Source organism: Meleagris gallopavo, chromosome 28 (assembly GCF_000146605.3).
Source record: "Meleagris gallopavo isolate NT-WF06-2002-E0010 breed Aviagen turkey brand Nicholas breeding stock chromosome 28, Turkey_5.1, whole genome shotgun sequence".
Classification (NCBI taxonomy): Eukaryota; Metazoa; Chordata; class Aves; order Galliformes; family Phasianidae; genus Meleagris; species Meleagris gallopavo.
Genome location: NC_015038.2, coordinates 1081967 through 1099269, shown reverse-complemented (window position 1 = coordinate 1099269; position 17303 = coordinate 1081967). Strand labels below are relative to the sequence as shown.

Below are 17303 nucleotides of genomic sequence, written 5' to 3'. Positions count from 1 at the left end.
GCGGGGCCCAGCGCCGGGCGGCTCGAGGGACTCCGCGACTCCACCAACGCCGCGCACAGCCGCCCTGCCTCCAGTCGCTGCGCACCGCCCTCCCGGGGCCGCTCCCTGCTGCCTTCCCCTTCCCGTTCCGCACTGCTGACTGCCGGGACTTGTAGTCCCGCGGCACTGCACCGCAACCCGACCTCAACAGGCACGGCACCGCAGCCGGACCGCAGCCGGACCGGCACACACACACCAGGTGCGCTCCTGATTTTGCGCCGCGCTCCGGCACCGCGCTCTGCTCCGCCTCCACCTGTTGCTCCGCGTCCCGATTCCGCCGCCCGCCGAGTGGCATCGGCCCGGGCTGAGAGTTCGGTGAGAGCTCGAATGGGAGCTCTGGGCCGGGCCAGGCGCCCGGCGCGGGGGCAGGGGACGTGCACGTGGCTCTTTTTTCTTTTTTTTCTTTCTTTCCAGTTTTTAAAACTCCTTTGTGTGATGCGCAGTGGGACGGTGGAGTTTGGCTCGGGTCAGGGTCCGTTCCCCATAGCTCTCCATAACTTTTTGTGCTTTGGGCTGTGCAGTAACACTGCGGTTCAAATCTATCCAGGAAGCACAACTCAGTATAGGGAGGTGCCCCATCCCTGCCCCCACTCCTTTCAGCGCCCAGCTTGTCCCCATCAGCACGGAGCGGGTTTGGGCAGTTGGCTCCCCATTTTGGGGCAATTTGAGGTTCAAGGGGAGAGGGAGGGAGAGCTGGGGGCAGGCTGAGCATTGTGCCCTCTGTGTGGCTCTGTCACCCCAAAGCTGCTTGCTGCAGGACCTTCCCGTGTGCTGCTGCTGGGCAATGGAGAAGGACCCTGCACTGCGTCTCCGTGTCTTTGACCTCAACTGCTGGTAGGTGCTGAGCCCGGTGAGGCTGTGGGTATGAAGCCATCTGCCCTAGGAGGGCCACCTTCATGCCTGCTTGGCTGTGGGATCACACTGTTTTCACAGCCCAAACAGAGGGCAGGGCACTCGGCTGGGCTTTGTCCTACTCCTTATCTGTTCCCCTGTGCTCCCCATTCTCCCACATGGAAAGAGCCCTCCATGTGTCCCCCAAATGTGCTGCTTCACCTTGCAGGTGAGGAAAGCCATCCTCAGAGAGCCTCCTTGCACATCCCTATTGCCCAACGACCCTACCACCCCATCTCCCCCCCACCTGAGTTGCATCCTGCCCCATACCCTCTTCCCCCATTTTGGGTCCCCACGAGCCCTTATCCCCAGCTCCTCTCCATGGCTTAGGGCCATCTGTTACCTGAGCAAGCGGCGGCAGGAGCGCATCCGCCTCATCGGAGACCGGCTATGCCGGGAGGGCTTCGACCTTGTCCTGCTGCAGGAGGTGAGCTCACTCATGAGCTGATCGTGCCAGTCACAGCCCAAATGCTGAGCACACCCGGTCTCAGCCTATCTCACTGTCCCGCAGATATGGAGCGAGCGTGATTACAGTGACCTGAAGGCAAAGCTGGGTGGTTGCTGCCCCTTCTCCCATTATTTCCGAAGGTGAGAAGGGCTGGGACATTCCCTAGAGGGTGGGAGGTGGTTGTTCACTGTGTCCCCTTGCAGTGGTGTCATCGGCAGTGGCCTCTGTGTCTTCTCCAAGTTCCCCATCCTGGACACACTGCTCCACCAGTACTCACTCAATGGTTACCCCTATATGGTGAGTGCGGTGGGTAGGGCACATGGCATTCACAGGGCGCTACTGAGACGTGCCAGCCCCTGCCTCCCCCCTTCGCCTTCGGCAGCTGCACCATGGAGACTGGTTCTGCGGCAAGTCTGTGGGTCTCGTTGTTGTCAGGATTGCCGAGATCACCTTCAACATCTATGTCACACACGTGAGTATCTGAAGGAGACAGATGGCTGCACCCCTCCTTTGCTGTCCCCTCTCTGGGAACACTGCTAAAATGCAGTATTTAATATTGGATAGGGTGGGGGGACAGTGACCCCAGCTGAGCAGCACAGTGGAATGAAGGTCCCAAGCTGTCAGTAGAATGAAGGCAGAGCTATGGGACCAAAGCATTGCAGGAAGCTGTGGAGCGGGATAGGTGCTGTGGGGAGGAGATCATGGCTGCTTTGTCCCCTGTTTTTCCAGCTGCATGCTGAGTACAGCCGGGAGAAGGACGCCTACCTGCCCCACCGCGTGGTGCAAGCCTGGGAACTGGCGCAGTTCATTCGGTGAGTGCTCACAGCTTGCAGCCAGGACTATGGGAGGGGTGCAGTACGGGGTGCCCCTTTCCCAGGGCTGAACCAGAGGGTTGAGTCAGTCTTGTCCCTGCAGCCACACGGCAAAGGCGGCTGATGTAGTGCTGCTGGGGGGAGACCTCAACATGCACCCTGGAGACGTGGGCATCCGGCTTCTGCGTGGCTGGACGGGACTGCAGGATGCCTTTACTGAGGCCAAGCACTTTGAGGTGAGTGGCAGCTCAGCAAGCACACCCCCAGGTCCTGTGTGCCCATCCTTGCCCAGGGTATGGCACAGGGCTTTTGTTGTCAGGGCTGCGAGGACGGCTGCACTCTCATTCCAAATAACTGCTTCACTGTCAAGTCGGAGCTACAGCCCTTCCCGTTGGGCATCCGCATCGACTACATCCTCTACAAGGTGACAGGGTCCCTCCGTGCTGCACATGGGGCAGAGGACAGCCAGTGACCCCACTGCCCCCTCTCCCAGGCTATCTCCAGCTTCACAGTGAAGTGTGAAGAGCTGAGGACCACCACGGGAACAGTCCCAGGAATGGACATCCCTTACTCAGACCACGAGGCTGTGATGGCAATGCTGTGCATCCAAAGGAGGGGACAGACAGCGGGTGTCACCACTGGCACAGCCAGTAAGGTTTGGGGACACCACTGGGGTCCCCTTGACATGGGTTTGAGGACACCAGTGGGATCCTGCATGCACTGGGATCCTGCTGACCACTGGCTTTGAAATGGGGAGGATATTTTGGGGCACCCCTTGGAAGGGAGCTGACAGAAATATGTTGGATGGGGACCAAATGGCTGTGGATAGATGTCACCCCCAAGTCCCCGTTCCCACAGCGCCGGCGCTGGTGGAGGTGCTGAGTGAGGCACGGACAGAGGTGTGCATGGGGCTGCTGACAGCACGGCGGCAGCGTTATTCCTCAGGCAGGATGGCAGTGCTGGCCATACTGCTGCTGCTGCTACAGGCGGTGGGAGTGCTGGGTGTGCTGGGAGGGCTGGTGGCTGGGAAGCCCTTCCCTGCTCTCTCCTTCTCCCTGCTGGCCTTCCTTGCCCTTGCCATCCTCCTCCTTGCTGCTGGCCTCCACCTCTTCCACAGCATCGAGGTGAAGATGCTGCAGGGCACTGAGGAGCAGATGGAGATGGCGATGCGGGGGCTGCAGGAACAGCCCCTCCACCGCCACTGACCCGGCCCCATCCTGACCCCTTTTTTAACTGAAGAAAATAAAAGAGGTGTTTTAATCCTTTGTGTCATGTCAAGGAGGTTTTATTCCAAGGCAGGGGATTGCAGCAGAGTGGGAGGTGCAGAGCATCCCACACCCAGGACTCCCATACTGTAAGCACCACATCACTGTGGAGAACAGCTCTGCAGCAACCGGAAACTCTTTAAAGGTCCATGCAAAGGCACTGGAATTGGAGAAGCCCGAAAGGGCCAAGGAGGATGTGGCCACCAGTGCCCTTTGTCCTATGTCACAGATAGTGCTAGCTGTGGGCAAAATCCACTAGGAGAGCTGCTGGGTAAACATCCTCCTCCCATATCACATTGCACAGGAGTTTTTGACCCTTGTATCCTGCGGTGGATCGGGACAGATCCAGAGCTACGGGCTCAGTCTAGTCTGGCCATTGGTGGCCCCATTTGTAAAGCCAGATGTCAGGGGTTGGGTGGATGTTCCCATCTAGGATGGATGTCCTTGATTAGGGTGGGTGTCCCCAGCTGGGATGGATGTTCTTGATTGGGATGGATGTCCCAGAGTGGCTTCCAGGTGCTGCTCCTGCTGCTGCCCCACCCCATCTGGTATGAAGCTGCCATGGGCCCATGGTGGTCATGGGCCCTTGGGGTCTAGTGGGCATGGAGCCGTCACACACTGGGACCGAGGCACTGTTCTGAGGAAGGCAGTGGAGCAGCTTGAGCACGAGGGGTTTTGCGGGACCAAAAGCTTTCGATGCCTCCAGTTCTGTCTTGTGGCAGCATCTGCCTTGAAGGGGTCACAGCTGTGGCATCTCTTGCAGCGAGAGAGACTCCAGTTCCCCTATGGGGATTTTTCCTCCTCTGACAAATCCTGGGCAGAGCCATGCAGCCCATGTATTTCACGTGCCCTGCAAATCTCATTTTCAAGCAAGCACAAGGCCAAGGCAAAATTAAGCTGGATGTTGGGGGCACTTCTTCTGTGCTGCAGAACGGGGATGCTCCTTGCTGTCACCCCCTCCATAGCAAGTGGGGACCCAGCTTCGCCATGGCAGTTGCCTGCAAAGCAGCTTGGGGTGATGCTTAGCCTGGGAAGGGGCACTGCTAGAACTCCCCCCCCCCAAATGAGAATCCTTCAGGGATGCAGCTCACTGAGCCGCTTCTCCTCCTGCATGTGGATGAGTGCGTTGCGCTTGTCCACCACCTTCAGCAGCTGAGCCAGGATCTGTTGCTCAGCTGCACGGTCCTCAGGGGTCTTCAGGGCTTCTGTGGGAGTAGCAGGGGCTGCAGCATGGCTGGGGGTCCCCACCAAATACAGCCCCTACCGCCAGTACACACAGACGCTTACCTTCTTTCTCTATGTACCATCGCAGCTCCTGGTCCAGCTGCCACTGCTGCTCCTCCAGCTTCAGCTCCTGCACCCTGCAGGGCAGAAATAGAGAGAAGTGAGCATGGGGCCAGGGGCCTGCGGGCGGAAGCCCATGCAGCATAATCCCCAGACCTACGTGATCATGAGGTCCGACTCCTCTAACATCAGGCTGTTCTTTTTCTGCACCAGGTACAGCAACTGGTTCATCCACTGCGTCTTCTGGTCAGCTGGGCTGTCTGCAAGGCAGGGCAGGATGAGTGGTGTGAACCCTTCCTTGGGCACTGAGAAGCCCCACAATAGCAAATCCTTACCAGTGTCCTCCCGAAGGAACTTCTCCAGCTTGATACCCTGCTGCTCCAGCTCTCGGAATGTCACCTCGATCTCCTCCAGCCGCCGCTGGATGGCCTGTGGGGTGGGGAGGAGTAACGGTTGGCCAGTGCATCCCAGTGCATGAGGTAAGGACGGGGATGGGAACCTGGCCACTATAGTGGGGCTCCCTACCTGGGCTTTGCAGAACCGCTTCATCTGTGCCTCCCGTGCACGGCGGTCCAGCGTGCGTTTCCAGGTGGGGTACTTCTCTGTGCTCCCCACTATCAGGTTCTGTGCAGGGATATGGGAAGGGTGAGGCAGAGCCATACCTGATGCCTTGATGTGAGACAGTGTGGGACCAGTGGGTTTGCTGCTGCCTGAACATACCAACTCTCCCATGATGCCCAGGTCCGAGCCTTCCTCCTCCTCCTCTTCCTCACTGTCACTCTCCTCCAGATCTGCGTTCCCCCAAAGCACAGAACAGTTGAGGCACAATGGGGCCCAAGAGGGACCCTCAGCCCAGCTCAGCAGCCACCCACCTTCTTCCATGGCTGCTTCTTCTTCCTCCTCTTCCTTCTCCTCCCAGGCCACCTCTGCCTGCACACCTAGCATGGCCTCAAGCGGTGCCTGCAGCCGCAGCCGTGCTGGCTTGGGGGGAGGCTCAGCCTCTGTGTCGCCCATGAGGCTCAGTGAGGAGAGATGGAGCTTCTCCAGGTCTGAGAGGATGATCTTCCTCCTGCCACCACTCTCTTCAGCATCCTCCACTGCCTTATGAGGCTCTGTGCTGGGACCTTCCCTCTTCTCATCCTCCTCCATTGTATCCTCCATCCCCAAACCCAGCAGCTCCTGCTCCAGTATCTCACCAGTGCCCGTAGCATCCTTCACTTCACCAGTGCCCACACCCTCCTCTACCTTGGGCTTCCCGGATGGCTGTGGGGAAGTGGGTGGGGGTCCGGGCTCCTCCTGCTCAGGGGATGCACAGGGGCTCCCAGCATCTGAGAGCACATCGTCAGTGACAGCATCCTAAACCCGCAGGGGTAGCGGAGGAGTGATGAGTGTGAGGGTATACCCAAGCATTCCCTCCCACTATTTGATCCTATTCATGGCCACTTACCCCATCAGGCAGCATGGAAGGTTTGTTCGGGAGCAGCTCCATGCTAAGGGTGTCGGGGAAGTGAAGTGAGCAATAGAAGTGACCTGGGAGGATGGTGCAAACCACACAATGAGCAAGCAAAGAGGTTGCAAAGAGAGTCACCCACCCCCCTGGTCTCTGTCTCCAAACACACTCACCGTCCTCCTCGTTGAAGGCGTAGTCTCCTAGGCGCAGCGTGGCCCCACAGCGCCAGCACTGGAAGCAGCTGCGGTGGAAGAAGAGTCCCTCGGCGCTGGCCCGTTCCAGGATGTAGACGCGGCGTGCACAGAAGTAGCAGGCATCACTGCTCTCTGGGCGAACCGATGTCTGTGGGAGGACAGGACGGGTTGGGGTGATGTGGGTGACCCAGTCTTTGGGGTTGGGTGGTGCTGGGGGCTCCTCTTGTAGAGAAGCTCAGTTGTTGACACAGGGAGGAAGGGAGCTGCAGCGCCTGGCTCCAGAAAACCAGTTGGGTCAGGAAATGCTGTGGGAGGAGCCGGCAGCTCATGGGCGTCTGCTGACGCAGCCCGTCTGCCAGCCCTTGGCTTGGCCCCATGCAGGAGGAGCCCTCCAAGCACAAGGTGAGGACCAACCTGTGCGGGGTCCATGGTGGCAGCAGATTGTGCATCGTGGTCATTATCCATAGTATCTCCAGATGGCACTGCATCAATCTAAGGGCACAGCACCAAGCAGGGTTCAGTACTCCACAGGCTGCACCACACAGAGCGTCCCTTTGGTATTCAGCAGGCACCCACCTCTGTGCTGTCCCTTTTGCTCTTCTTGCCCTCAGCATCCTTCTGCACACTGGCCTGCCAACACAAATATGGGACTCAGAGTTATGAGGGATGCTGTGGGGAGCATCGTGGGGTGATGAGATGGGTCCTCACCTGGGTGCGCTTGTGAGTCAGGATGCGGCTCTTCTGCAGCTTGCTGAGAAAGAGAATGGCCCCTTTGGTGCCACAGGGGGACAGCGGCTTCTTGCTGAGCTCTGTTGATGCTGCACAGAGGGGATGTAAATGGGGAGCACCCAGCTGACCCCATGGGGGGCTCAGGGTGGGATAACCCACTCTACCTGGATTCACACCTGGAGGAGGAGGCTTGAATGCTTCGTAGAACTGGCTGAGGTAGGTGATGAGCCCCAGGCGGTTGGACTCAGCCATGGTGGCCATCTCAGCACTGGAGAGGATAGGCTGGATGCCCAGCTCCTGCTCTGCCACATCCAGCATCAGCTGGTGGGTGCGTATGGGGTCCTGTGGGTCTATGGCGTTGAAATCCCTGCAGAGAGGGTGCATGTAGTCAGGGTGGGTGCTGTAGGGTGGGGGTGTCTGGGGATGGACACTTACACCAAGTGGGGACGAAATCGATGGATGAGGGCACAGAGAGCCAAACCACTGGTCCAGGAGGACGTGAAGTCAATCACCTCCACCCCACGATACCCATCCGTGCTATCCTGGCACCAGCGCAGCAGCTCCTTATAGGTGTCTCCGCAGACAGCTGGAAAGGCAGCAGCACACGTGTCCCCATCCCAACCCAAGGACACCCCCACAGAGGTCCTCCACCCATGGCATCATGTGTTAAGTGGGGACTTCATCATGCAGTGTCCCCTGGAGCTCAATGAATGAAATGAGAAAGCATCAGGAGGAGGGAAACAAACATCTCCAAAAGAAAGCAGTGGGATAGGAGCTGTCTCCATGGGGGCTCTGTCACAGAGAATAGGATGGGGATGCAGACATTGCTGGGAGGAGCGCACTGCCTGTATGACAGGGTTTCAAAATGAGGGGTGGGGAGGGAAATCAGGGCAGAAGCCACTCTGCCGTGGCCTGCAGGAAGGGTCCCGGAGGTGGGAGGACCATGGGGCTGCTCCTACCAGTGCTGAGCCTGTTGTCAATCTTCTTCTTGTGGTCCACCTCCACCTTGCCTATGAGGTAGAAGTCCCGGACCTGCCAGGGGGGACATTCAGGTCACCAACTGCATCCAACCAATGCCATCAGAGCTGGCATTAGCAAAGGGAACACCCAGACACCCCCCTTCCCTCCACCACCCAGCTGCCACAGGAAATGCATCGCACACCTAGGGGACCTACAGCTGTGATTTCACACCCGTGGGGGACAGGGGACCATGCCAGTTAGGAGCGGACCATGTCAACTGGCGGCACACAACTGGTGTCACCTCACTGATGGGCACCAAGCTGGATGGCTGCTGTCTCTCCCACCCAAGCAGGATACCCCTGGGCTGGGAAGTGGAGAGCTGATGCTCTTCATCCATACTCCAGGCCAGTACCTGGCTGGGTCTGATAGCCTGCAGGTTGAGGTTGGGGTAACGTGTGGTGGGGTCGATGCTGTACTGTGCAATGTTCTTGTTGGTGTTGTCCGGAGAGGTCTGTGACAGGCGCTGGTAGATGCTCTCCCTGGGCACAAGGGGATGGTGCTGGGTGTCACATCCACCCTCACACCTCCCCCCATACTGAGCGCACAACCATTCCAGGGCGGACTCTCACCTCTCTGCCAACACCTCCAGAGGAGGTGTCCCAGCTGCCCACCGCCGCACCATCCATGCCGCATCAAAGGCGGCCAGGAAGCCCCGAGCCACACCAGTGCCCAGAGGCCAGAAGGGCTGTGGAGAGGAAGGTAAAGGGGTGGGGACAGGGATGGGGATGGAGCTGTGTGGCCAGTTGGGATAGCTGGGAGGAGGCAGGGAGCAGGCAGGCTTGGATGGAGATGAAAGCAGGAAGAGGTGGCGAGGTGTGGACAGAGGGAAAGACAGACATCTCCTCCCCAGCTCCATGACTGCATAGATGATGCTGCACACCAGGAGGAACTGGGCTGCATCCCAACCATCTCCAGTGGGTGTGGAGAAGGGATAACCCATCCCCATCAATGTATCTTGCTACCAGCAATTTGGGTATGTGTCCATGGGGATAGGGGGCACTGAGCAGCTCAGAGATAGGGAAACTGAGGCACAGTGCTCACCTCCACCAGGCAGTCGCCCACCAGCCCCAGCAGTAGGCGTGCCCCGTTGTGCTCCCGCACCAGTGCTGCATTCTCGGAGCGTGTCATGCAGGTGAAGTCAAACATGTCGACGTCTGGCTGATTGCGATGGTTGAGGGCGAACTCCAGCTCAGGCAGGCAGTAGTTGGTGGAGAAGTTGGCGGCCTCCTTGGCATAGCTAAGCAGTGCATCCCAGTTCACGTTGTCTGGGGACAGGAGGCTCTCAATGTCCGCTTTGTCCTAGAGGGAGAGGTGGGTCCAACCAGGATGGGAAGTGGCATTTGTCCCCATCCCAGTGGTGGGACAAACCCACTCGCCTCACCTGCAGGATGACACCCTTCTTCAGCAAGCTCTGCTTCTTGGCTGTCATGACGAAGTAGTGCGTATCATCCTTGTAGTAGACGATGTTCTCCAAATCAATCCCTGGTGATGAAGAAGGAGCTGAGTTGAGCTGAGCTACCCATCATCCTCACCAATAGGATCACTGTGGGGGGATATGCACCCACCACAGGGTGCACATCTGGAGCAGAACCTATGAGCTTTATGGGGCCACTGCATGTCCCCGCCAGTGTGGTGACCATGTGGGGACATGCACCCACTATAGGGTGCACACCTCAGGACCTCCCCACTGACCCAGGACCACCAACCTGTTCTGTTGTAGAGGTTTTGGAAGAACTTCTGGTTGTAGATCCGGGCCACGCCGCTGATCTCGGCTACCTCCACCTCTGCCCGGCTGTAGCGGTTGATGAAGTTGGCGGTGATGCCAATGGCCAGCTTGCCCCGCATCTCCTTCCTCTTGAAGCCTTCTGGGACAAACTTGCCTCCCCCAGCCGAGATGAGGACATCAAACTCATAGTGGCTGAGGGGAGAGGAGCTGGGCTGCAGCACAGCCCGCCAGCCGCCTGCGGGACAGGGGAGTCACTGGGGTCTGCTTGTGTCCCCAGGACGCCACAACCCTACAGCCATGCCTTACCCTGTCCAAGTTGCTTTGCCTGTGGGGGGCTGGAGGCCTTTAAATTGAACCTTGGTATGCACCTCCACACCCAGCAATAGGGCCACCTTCAGCAGGATGAGCTGCAGCTGCCGGATACCTGCAAGTGGACACAGGGGGAGCAATGAGAGCTGCACTATCTGCCCAACCCTGGGGTGCACCCAAATCACTCACTGATGTGGTCCAGTGTGCCAGTGCAGAAGCGCCCGTAGAACTTCTTGGCGCCCAGTGCCCGCAGATCATGGATGGTGAAAGGCCAGAGGTGCAGCACATTGTTACGGGAGAAGGAGTCACGTTTCTCCAGCAGCACCACACGGGCACCAAGCAGCGTCAGCTCGATGGCAGTGCGCAGTCCACAGGGACCAGCACCCACCACCAGACACTGCAGAGGGGACAGATGGCATGATGTCCCCATGGTGTGACATCCCCATGATGTGACATCCCGGCAATGTGTCGTCCCCAAGGTGTTACGTCAGGCTCAAGGCTAATCTCACCCTAATCCACCCTAAACCATTGCTCCATCTCTTCCCACTCCCCTCCTTGCTCCCCATGCTGCAAACAGGGTGCCCTGTGGGGCACCTCCCTACAGGCTGAATCTTGCCTTGGCGTCATGGCAATGGCAGCAATTATGTACCAGGCAAGATAAGGAGCACATGCTTTCCCTCTCTGCAGATACGGAAGTTTCGCTGGTAGCGAAACTCAGTAATGAGACTGAACTTTGAACCGCTGCCAGGCAGGAAGTGACAGTGGGGAGGAGAGGCGACAGCGGGGAGATGAGGGACAGAATTGAGGTCCCCAGCCCCATGGGGACACATGGTGTTGTGTCACTATATCCCTCCACTCTTTTGCAATCCCCACAGTGGGGACAGGATGGACACTGCCACTGAGCAGCACCAAGGTGGCTTCGTGCCATGGGAGGGCATGGGGGCTAATTAACACATCAATCCACTTGAAGACATTAAACTGCACTGCCATCCCAACTGGCACATCCTGCACCCTCCTCCAAGGACATCCCAACAGATGCTTCCACTCCACGGACACAACATAGGGACCCAACCTCACATCCCACAGCCACCTGTACCTTGGTGTGGGCGCAGGCAGTGCCCTGGTCGTAGTCCTTGTGTCCTGCTTTCTTATCCAGCTTGCTCCACAGAGCCTTGGCACTCCAAAAGTTGAGGGCAGCCTTGAGGCTGTGGTACAGCTGCAGCCCATTGCCCTGCAGCCCCAGCTGATGACACAGCTCCGCAAAGCAGCTCAGTACCTCCTGGCACTGCCTGGCGTGTACGAAGCGCTCAAACAGTGTGTGGGCTGGATTGGTCGGCTCCTCATCGGGTGTACTCATCCTGGGGGGACAGTAGGGATAAGAAGAGGATCCCCAAGTGCCATCCTCCAGTCCATCCCCATAGGGATGCTGCAGGACCTGGGGTCTCAGCACAAGGTTTTTTGCAGCACAGGGTGCAGCAATCTTGATGATGGTGACACTAGAATCAGGGCCCTTTCCGGCTGCACCCAGTAAGCCACGGTGTCACCGTGCAGGGTGACGTCAGGGAAGGGGACGGCTGCAACTTCCTTTGTACTGTGCGCACCTGCAGCGAGTGAGAGCACTGTTTTGGAGCAAAGATACCGCTTCCTTCCTCTTGTTGGTGAGGTACCGGCTGCAGGGACAAACCACAGTGCCCCAAGAACAGTAAAACTACTGCTGGGCAGGAAGGGGCAGCACCCTGCTGCCCTGGATTGAGAGCAGGATTTGCTCTGTGACAGCCCAGCAATGTGGAAGCTGCCAGCCTGGAGGCAGATGGAGATCAGCACAGAGGAAGCCAAAAATAACCAAATGACACACAGACAGTCCTGGCAGTATGCAAGGAGATTTTTACCAGAGCTGAGGTGTAGCACTCCCCCAAAACCCTGCCCTTGCTCAGCATCTGCCCAGTGCTTGCTCACCGATCTCCATGCACCTCTCCCCAGACCTGGTGGCACCACACTGCTGTCCCACGCCACAACTAGCACCAAGCTCTGCCCTTTCCATCCACCTCCGAGCCATGGGGCTGGCAGATGCTCCCAACCTGGCAGGAGAAGCAGCATGGTGGAAGTCTCATCCTGCTGCACTGCTCCTCAGCTGTTCTGCTCCCTCTTTGAACAGTGAGCATTGCCCTTGCACTGCGCCTCAGCTCCCTGAAGCTCTCCAGCCTTACCAGTGGGAAACAATGAATTTGAAGAGCTTGGGGAAACTGAGGCATCCTGCCCACAGCCAGTGGAGTGGGGCCAGGGCTGTGCCCCATGCCAGGGCAGCATTCCACTACAGCGCTTTGGTTTGGCAAGGAGGAGGCAGAACAACAAGCTCTATGTTACTTTGAGTTTCCTACGGAAACGATGCTCGTGCTGGCACTTCATGTCCCCTTCGGTGAGCTTGAACCCCCACACAACAACAGCTTTTAGCAGTAGTCGGAACCACTCCAGCTGCTCAGTTCCTGCAGATTTGCTGCCAGCAAAGAGGGGGCAAGGCACTGAGCCCCCACCTCTGTACTCCCCAGATGAAAGCACAAATGCTTTGTTCATTTCTTCCCTTAAAGGCAGAGGTGGGTTTGTAGCCAGTCCTGACTCAGCCCAGGACAACTCTGGTTGGAGCAGCTGCAGAAACGAAGCTCATAGGGAAATCATCCAGCACCAGTGCATGCAGAGCAACCCTGGAGTGGGGATGCCCATTTGTGATGATTGGGTTTCCCCTTGTCCTGACTCATGGGGATGCGGAGGGGAAGCAGCCCCAGGGGTGCAGAACTGCTGGCAAGTTCACATCCTCTGGCGCATGGAAACAGGGTAGGGAAGGACAGAGCAAATGCAGGTTGGGAGGGCTTCCAAAAGCACAGCTTGGCAGCTGGGCCTCTCCCTCTTGCTGTGCGTGCTCCCAGCACAGACTGGGATCAGCCCAGAGAACCCATGGGCCAGGCTCCACAGGATTGCCATCAAGGCAGGGTGTTCTCTGCCAAGGGTTTATGAAAGTGGGTATCAAAGCCCCTTGGGATGCAGCAACCTTGTGCAGACCCCGGGGGGAGGGGTCTTAGTCACTTGCAGTGGAAGTGAGCACTTCTCCAGTGCACTGAGGGGTTGTTCTGCACAGGGGATCCATAAACCACATCCCGACCACATCCCCAAGAACTCCGGATAAAGACAACACTCAATGGCACCAGCACCCCCAAAAGTCATCTGAGCCCATGGGGCTCAGCCATGCCCCCCACTCAGCACCAGCCCCTCAGGCTGCACAGAGATCACTGCAGCCAAGGGAATGGGGACAACTCAGTCCCTTGTCTGGGACAGCACTGGTAGTGCTACCAAGAAGCTGCTCTTGCTTGGGCTGGGGCTGACATGGCTGCAGGCAAAAATAACCTAGAGTGTCCTCTCCTCTGTGCTTCCACTGCCTGAGGTGGGGCAGGGTGGAGTGGGATGCCCAGCAGTGCTGCTCTGCAGCAGATGTACCCTGGAGGGACAGCAGACATGCAAACCCCAACTTCAATTGGCAAAATGTCCTGGGGGCTCCTGCACACCAACTGAACATCTTTCCCCTGCACCCAAGCAAGGAGCCAGGATGGGAACAAGCCTCTCCGTTTGCAAAGCTCTTCCTGCTCCATTACGCTTGGTACTGGGAGCACTGTTGGGACTGGGAAAAGAGTGCAGGACAAGGGGACTATTCCCTTTTCCCTTAGTCCTGGTGGGAGCAGAATGTAGGGGTTGGCAGAGTGAAGACGAAGGGGAAACCCATGCAGCCCAGCATCCCCAAATAACCCCCAGGGCTTCAGCATCTTGCAGTGCATCAAACCAGAGCGATGCCTCCGGTGGCACTCACACAACGCGGTCCCCCTTTCACCCACATTCTCCTTGGAGCAGGAAACAGAACTGGGGGGGAAGGAAAGGGGGAGGGGAGGGAGGCACGGAAGGACAGCAGGGTGACCCCTACATCCCCCTACCCACCAGGGATTCTCTGCCTATCCCCTCCCACTCACCTTTAGGTCTGCGCGGTGGGGGAACAGCGCAGGGATGGGGCTGGATGAGGGCTGAAAGGGGTTCCGGCCACCCGGTTCAATTCCTCCCGGCTCCTTTCCTTCTGACTCTGTTCCTTTCCTCTCTTCTCGACTCCTTTCCTGCTGGAAGGCGGTGCTGGAATCCCAGCAGAGGGGGCAGGGCTGTCTCCAGGTCTGCCCCGCTGCCACAAATTGTGCTGCAATCGTGGTTTTGAAGAGCGGTGATGAAACAAAACGCTTTGCTTTTCGTGCTGTGCTTCCTCCCCGCCCCCAGAAATAGAGCCTAGAGCCCAGCAGCCAGGTCCTGCCCTGGGCGGGAGGGATTTGCTCAGCCCCCGTCTCTAAATGAGCCAATAGTGTCCCCAAGCAGTGCCACACCCGTGGAAAATTTTGGGACAGCACTTCCACCTTAGCTGAAGGTCCGCAGGGGGGTGAAGCTGCCCACTCCCCAAAGATTGACCCCGGCTGGGTGGATTTTAGGATTTCCCAGCAGTGAACTCCTTGGGGTGCTGCTGTCTGCGCACCCCATGCCCCTAATGATGGGCCTGGTGGAGTGGTGACACATGGTGACAACCTTCCACGAGGCTGCGGTGACTCAGGGACATGGGGCAAGGAAGCACATAGGGACCGTGAGTCATGTGCAACAAGAGGTGTCCCAGTGTCTCCATCGCTCCTTGGATCCTCCCAAGAGTCCATAACAGGACCCTCACCCATGGCCCCACAGCTTGGCTGAGCTGGCTGGAGTCCCCCAACCCCATGCAAAACCCCCAGAGCCTACCCATGTTTTGGAGGTGTGGATGTGGAAACGAGATGTGCGTGCAGAACTGGGACTGGTCCCAGCCATGGAGCTGCTTCCGACAGTTCCCTCTGTGAGTACTTTGTGCTGCTACAAAGAGGGCTAAGTGCTAATCAGTTCCTTCCAGGTGTATGTTTGTCCCTCGGGGGGACAGATGTAGAGAATTAGCATAGATCTTAATTAAGGCAGAAAAGGAATTGGAGGTATAGATCCTTCCTCTCCCTGTGTGCCCATGCTGGGGTTGAGGAAGCAGGGGAAGGTGGTGACATTCCCTACAGTGCAGGGACAAAGGGAGCATACCTGAGACATAGCCCTAAAGCAAATCCACGGTGGTCATGGGCACTGTTCCCAAGGGCAAGGGGACACGCAAGGGACATCCCTGTATCCCTCACTGTGTCATTAGAACCAGGAAACTGTCACAGGGCTGCGGGCTGCTGCAGCTTTGTGCCTACAAGCTCCAAGTATAGAATGTCGCCCTTTGCTCCAACATCAAAACTCCCCATTTTTTTCCTCCAATTTTATTATTCTAGGGCCTCTGACGTTTCGGAGGGGAGGGAGTGGGGGGGATCAGGAGCAATGATGGGGAGTGGGTGCAGCTAAGCTTTGGGTGATGCAGCAGGCTGCAGTCGCTGCAGCTCCAAAAGGTGGAGAAGGAGGAGGAAGGCGATGCTCAGGAGAAGCAGACAGAACACAACCCAGTAGGGCTGTGAGATGAAGAGCCACGGCTGCCACAGTTCCACAGAGGACTCCTTGGACCTAAGGAGAAGACAACAAGGGACATCCTTCACCCAAAGGGCACAACACTTGTCATAAGCAGGGACAAGGTTTAGCCCAAACCTGGATGAAACAAGAGTGAGGAGGGCACAGGTGACTCACAATGCATGGGGAAACTGAGGCAGGGCAGGTTCAGTGGGACAATCACAAAACTCCATCTCCCAACCTCCCACCTCCATCCCCACATGCTGGCAGCACTGGGATTGCAGAGCCCCGAGGATGAAGAGTTGCTCACATCATCCTGAGCTGCCCCAGCTCCTTGCCCCCTGCGATTGATTCCAACTCCTTGCCACCTGCTTCCACCACTAGCTCCTCGCTCACCACATTGCCGTGGCTTGGTGGCTCCAGTTTGCTCCTAGGGAGGGAGAAATGGGACACTGTGCCCCATGGGATGGTGGCAGACAGAGCCATGTGGTCCCACCACCCTTCCGCTCACCCAGCACCATTACCTCCGGGTGCTGGTCTGGTGTTGGGCATCCTCAGGCCCACCAGCCAGGGTTGCTCGGCCATCCATGCCAGAAGCTGGCTGGGCACCAAAGGAGGGAACGTGAGCACCCAGGCCTGATGGCACCAAGTCCGTCTGTCCCCACTAAGCATGTCCTTACCAAGAGCTGCTTTGGGATGACAGCGATGCTGACTCGGCGGCGTGCAGATGCCTGTGGGGAATGGAGGGGATGGGGTGAGCACAGTGCTGATCTCTCCCCACATTCCCCATCTCCAGTGTGAGCAAGGGACATCGAGGAGGAGAAGGGATGCTGCCAGCCTCCGATCAGTAGGTGATGAGAAGAAGGGGCGCCAAAGCCAAGAGCATCGTGCCTGTCCCTGCTGTGCCAAGCGGTGCCATCTAGCCCCTCCTGAGCGCTCCCCTACCTCATGAGCTGTAGGGGAAGCACAGACAAATTCAAGCTGGAGCTAGAGAGCAGCCTCCTCCCCGTCAAGCCCTGCAACGCAGAGGGACTGCCTGAGGTCTCCAGGCCAGCAGCTCTCCCCCACATTTTGCCCCGGTGCTTCTAGCAAACCTTGCCTACAGCAGTGGCTGGGAAGAGGGATGCTGCCCTGGGGGGAGCAGTGTGTGGGTATAGCAGGGAGAGGGATGTTTGCAGGGCATGAGGTGGTATGGTACTGGGAGTTGCGAGATGTGCTGTACTGCCATTACCTGCTGGAAACCTCGCATCAGAGGATGAGGCCTCAGCCGCTGCTCTGCATCATCTGGAAGAAAAGAGAAGAAACCTCATGTTGCCTCCAGAAAGAAAAATGGGGCTGACATGCAGGCAATCGTGAATGTCCCTCATGTTGGAGGCAGACAGGACCACATGCTCTCTGCTTGACACAAGTCACAAGTGTGCCCAACCAGGGGGAACTGCTTGTACACACACACTGAGCATGGGGTTTACAGGGACAGGGCACCCTTTATGTGCCCCCACTCTGAATTCCCCACTGGGCTGCAGAACAGCCACCAGCACCTGCTCCCACTCTGGCTGCTGTTACATGGGCCCCTCACACTTGTCATCAGGTCTGGCAGCTGCAGCCCCCAGCTG

General features: G+C 57.9%; 2 protein-coding genes across 5 annotated transcripts; one reads left to right on the top strand and one right to left on the bottom strand.

Annotated features, from left to right (window-relative positions):
• The first annotated feature begins 36 nt into the window (after positions 1 to 36).
• SMPD2 (sphingomyelin phosphodiesterase 2) lies at positions 37 to 3455 on the top strand. 3 transcript variants are annotated; one of them, XM_010724106.3, is made up of 11 exons: positions 37 to 354; positions 797 to 873; positions 1261 to 1357; positions 1442 to 1518; positions 1582 to 1675; positions 1761 to 1850; positions 2108 to 2190; positions 2294 to 2426; positions 2510 to 2614; positions 2684 to 2840; positions 3049 to 3455. In XM_010724106.3, the coding sequence occupies exons 2-11, from the start codon at positions 824 to 826 to the stop codon at positions 3393 to 3395; spliced, it is 1233 nt and encodes a 410-aa protein (XP_010722408.1). In that variant the 5' UTR covers positions 37 to 354; positions 797 to 823; the 3' UTR covers positions 3396 to 3455. The 3 variants fall into 3 exon arrangements, with proteins under 3 accessions (XP_010722408.1, XP_010722407.1, XP_010722409.1); XM_010724105.3 differs by having other exon boundaries at positions 38 to 238; XM_010724107.3 differs by having other exon boundaries at positions 38 to 238; positions 784 to 873.
• A 4-nt stretch (positions 3456 to 3459) lies between these two features.
• MICAL1 (microtubule associated monooxygenase, calponin and LIM domain containing 1) lies at positions 3460 to 14652 on the bottom strand. 2 transcript variants are annotated; one of them, XM_019623183.2, is made up of 24 exons: positions 14178 to 14652; positions 11264 to 11525; positions 10357 to 10564; positions 10165 to 10282; positions 9839 to 10050; positions 9514 to 9614; positions 9174 to 9431; positions 8702 to 8817; positions 8485 to 8611; positions 8072 to 8144; positions 7548 to 7698; positions 7277 to 7479; positions 7092 to 7201; positions 6960 to 7013; positions 6798 to 6875; positions 6363 to 6531; positions 6187 to 6269; positions 5612 to 6095; positions 5460 to 5530; positions 5265 to 5363; positions 5075 to 5168; positions 4900 to 4999; positions 4743 to 4816; positions 3460 to 4660 (listed from the first exon to the last, which is right to left on the bottom strand). In XM_019623183.2, exons 2-24 carry the CDS (start codon positions 11522 to 11524, stop codon positions 4530 to 4532), a joined length of 3375 nt encoding a protein of 1124 aa, XP_019478728.1. In that variant the 5' UTR covers position 11525; positions 14178 to 14652; the 3' UTR covers positions 3460 to 4529. The 2 variants fall into 2 exon arrangements, with proteins under 2 accessions (XP_019478728.1, XP_031412808.1); XM_031556948.1 differs by lacking the exons at positions 10357 to 10564; positions 11264 to 11525; positions 14178 to 14652 and having other exon boundaries at positions 9839 to 10093.
• Positions 14653 to 17303: the final 2651 nt, after the last annotated feature.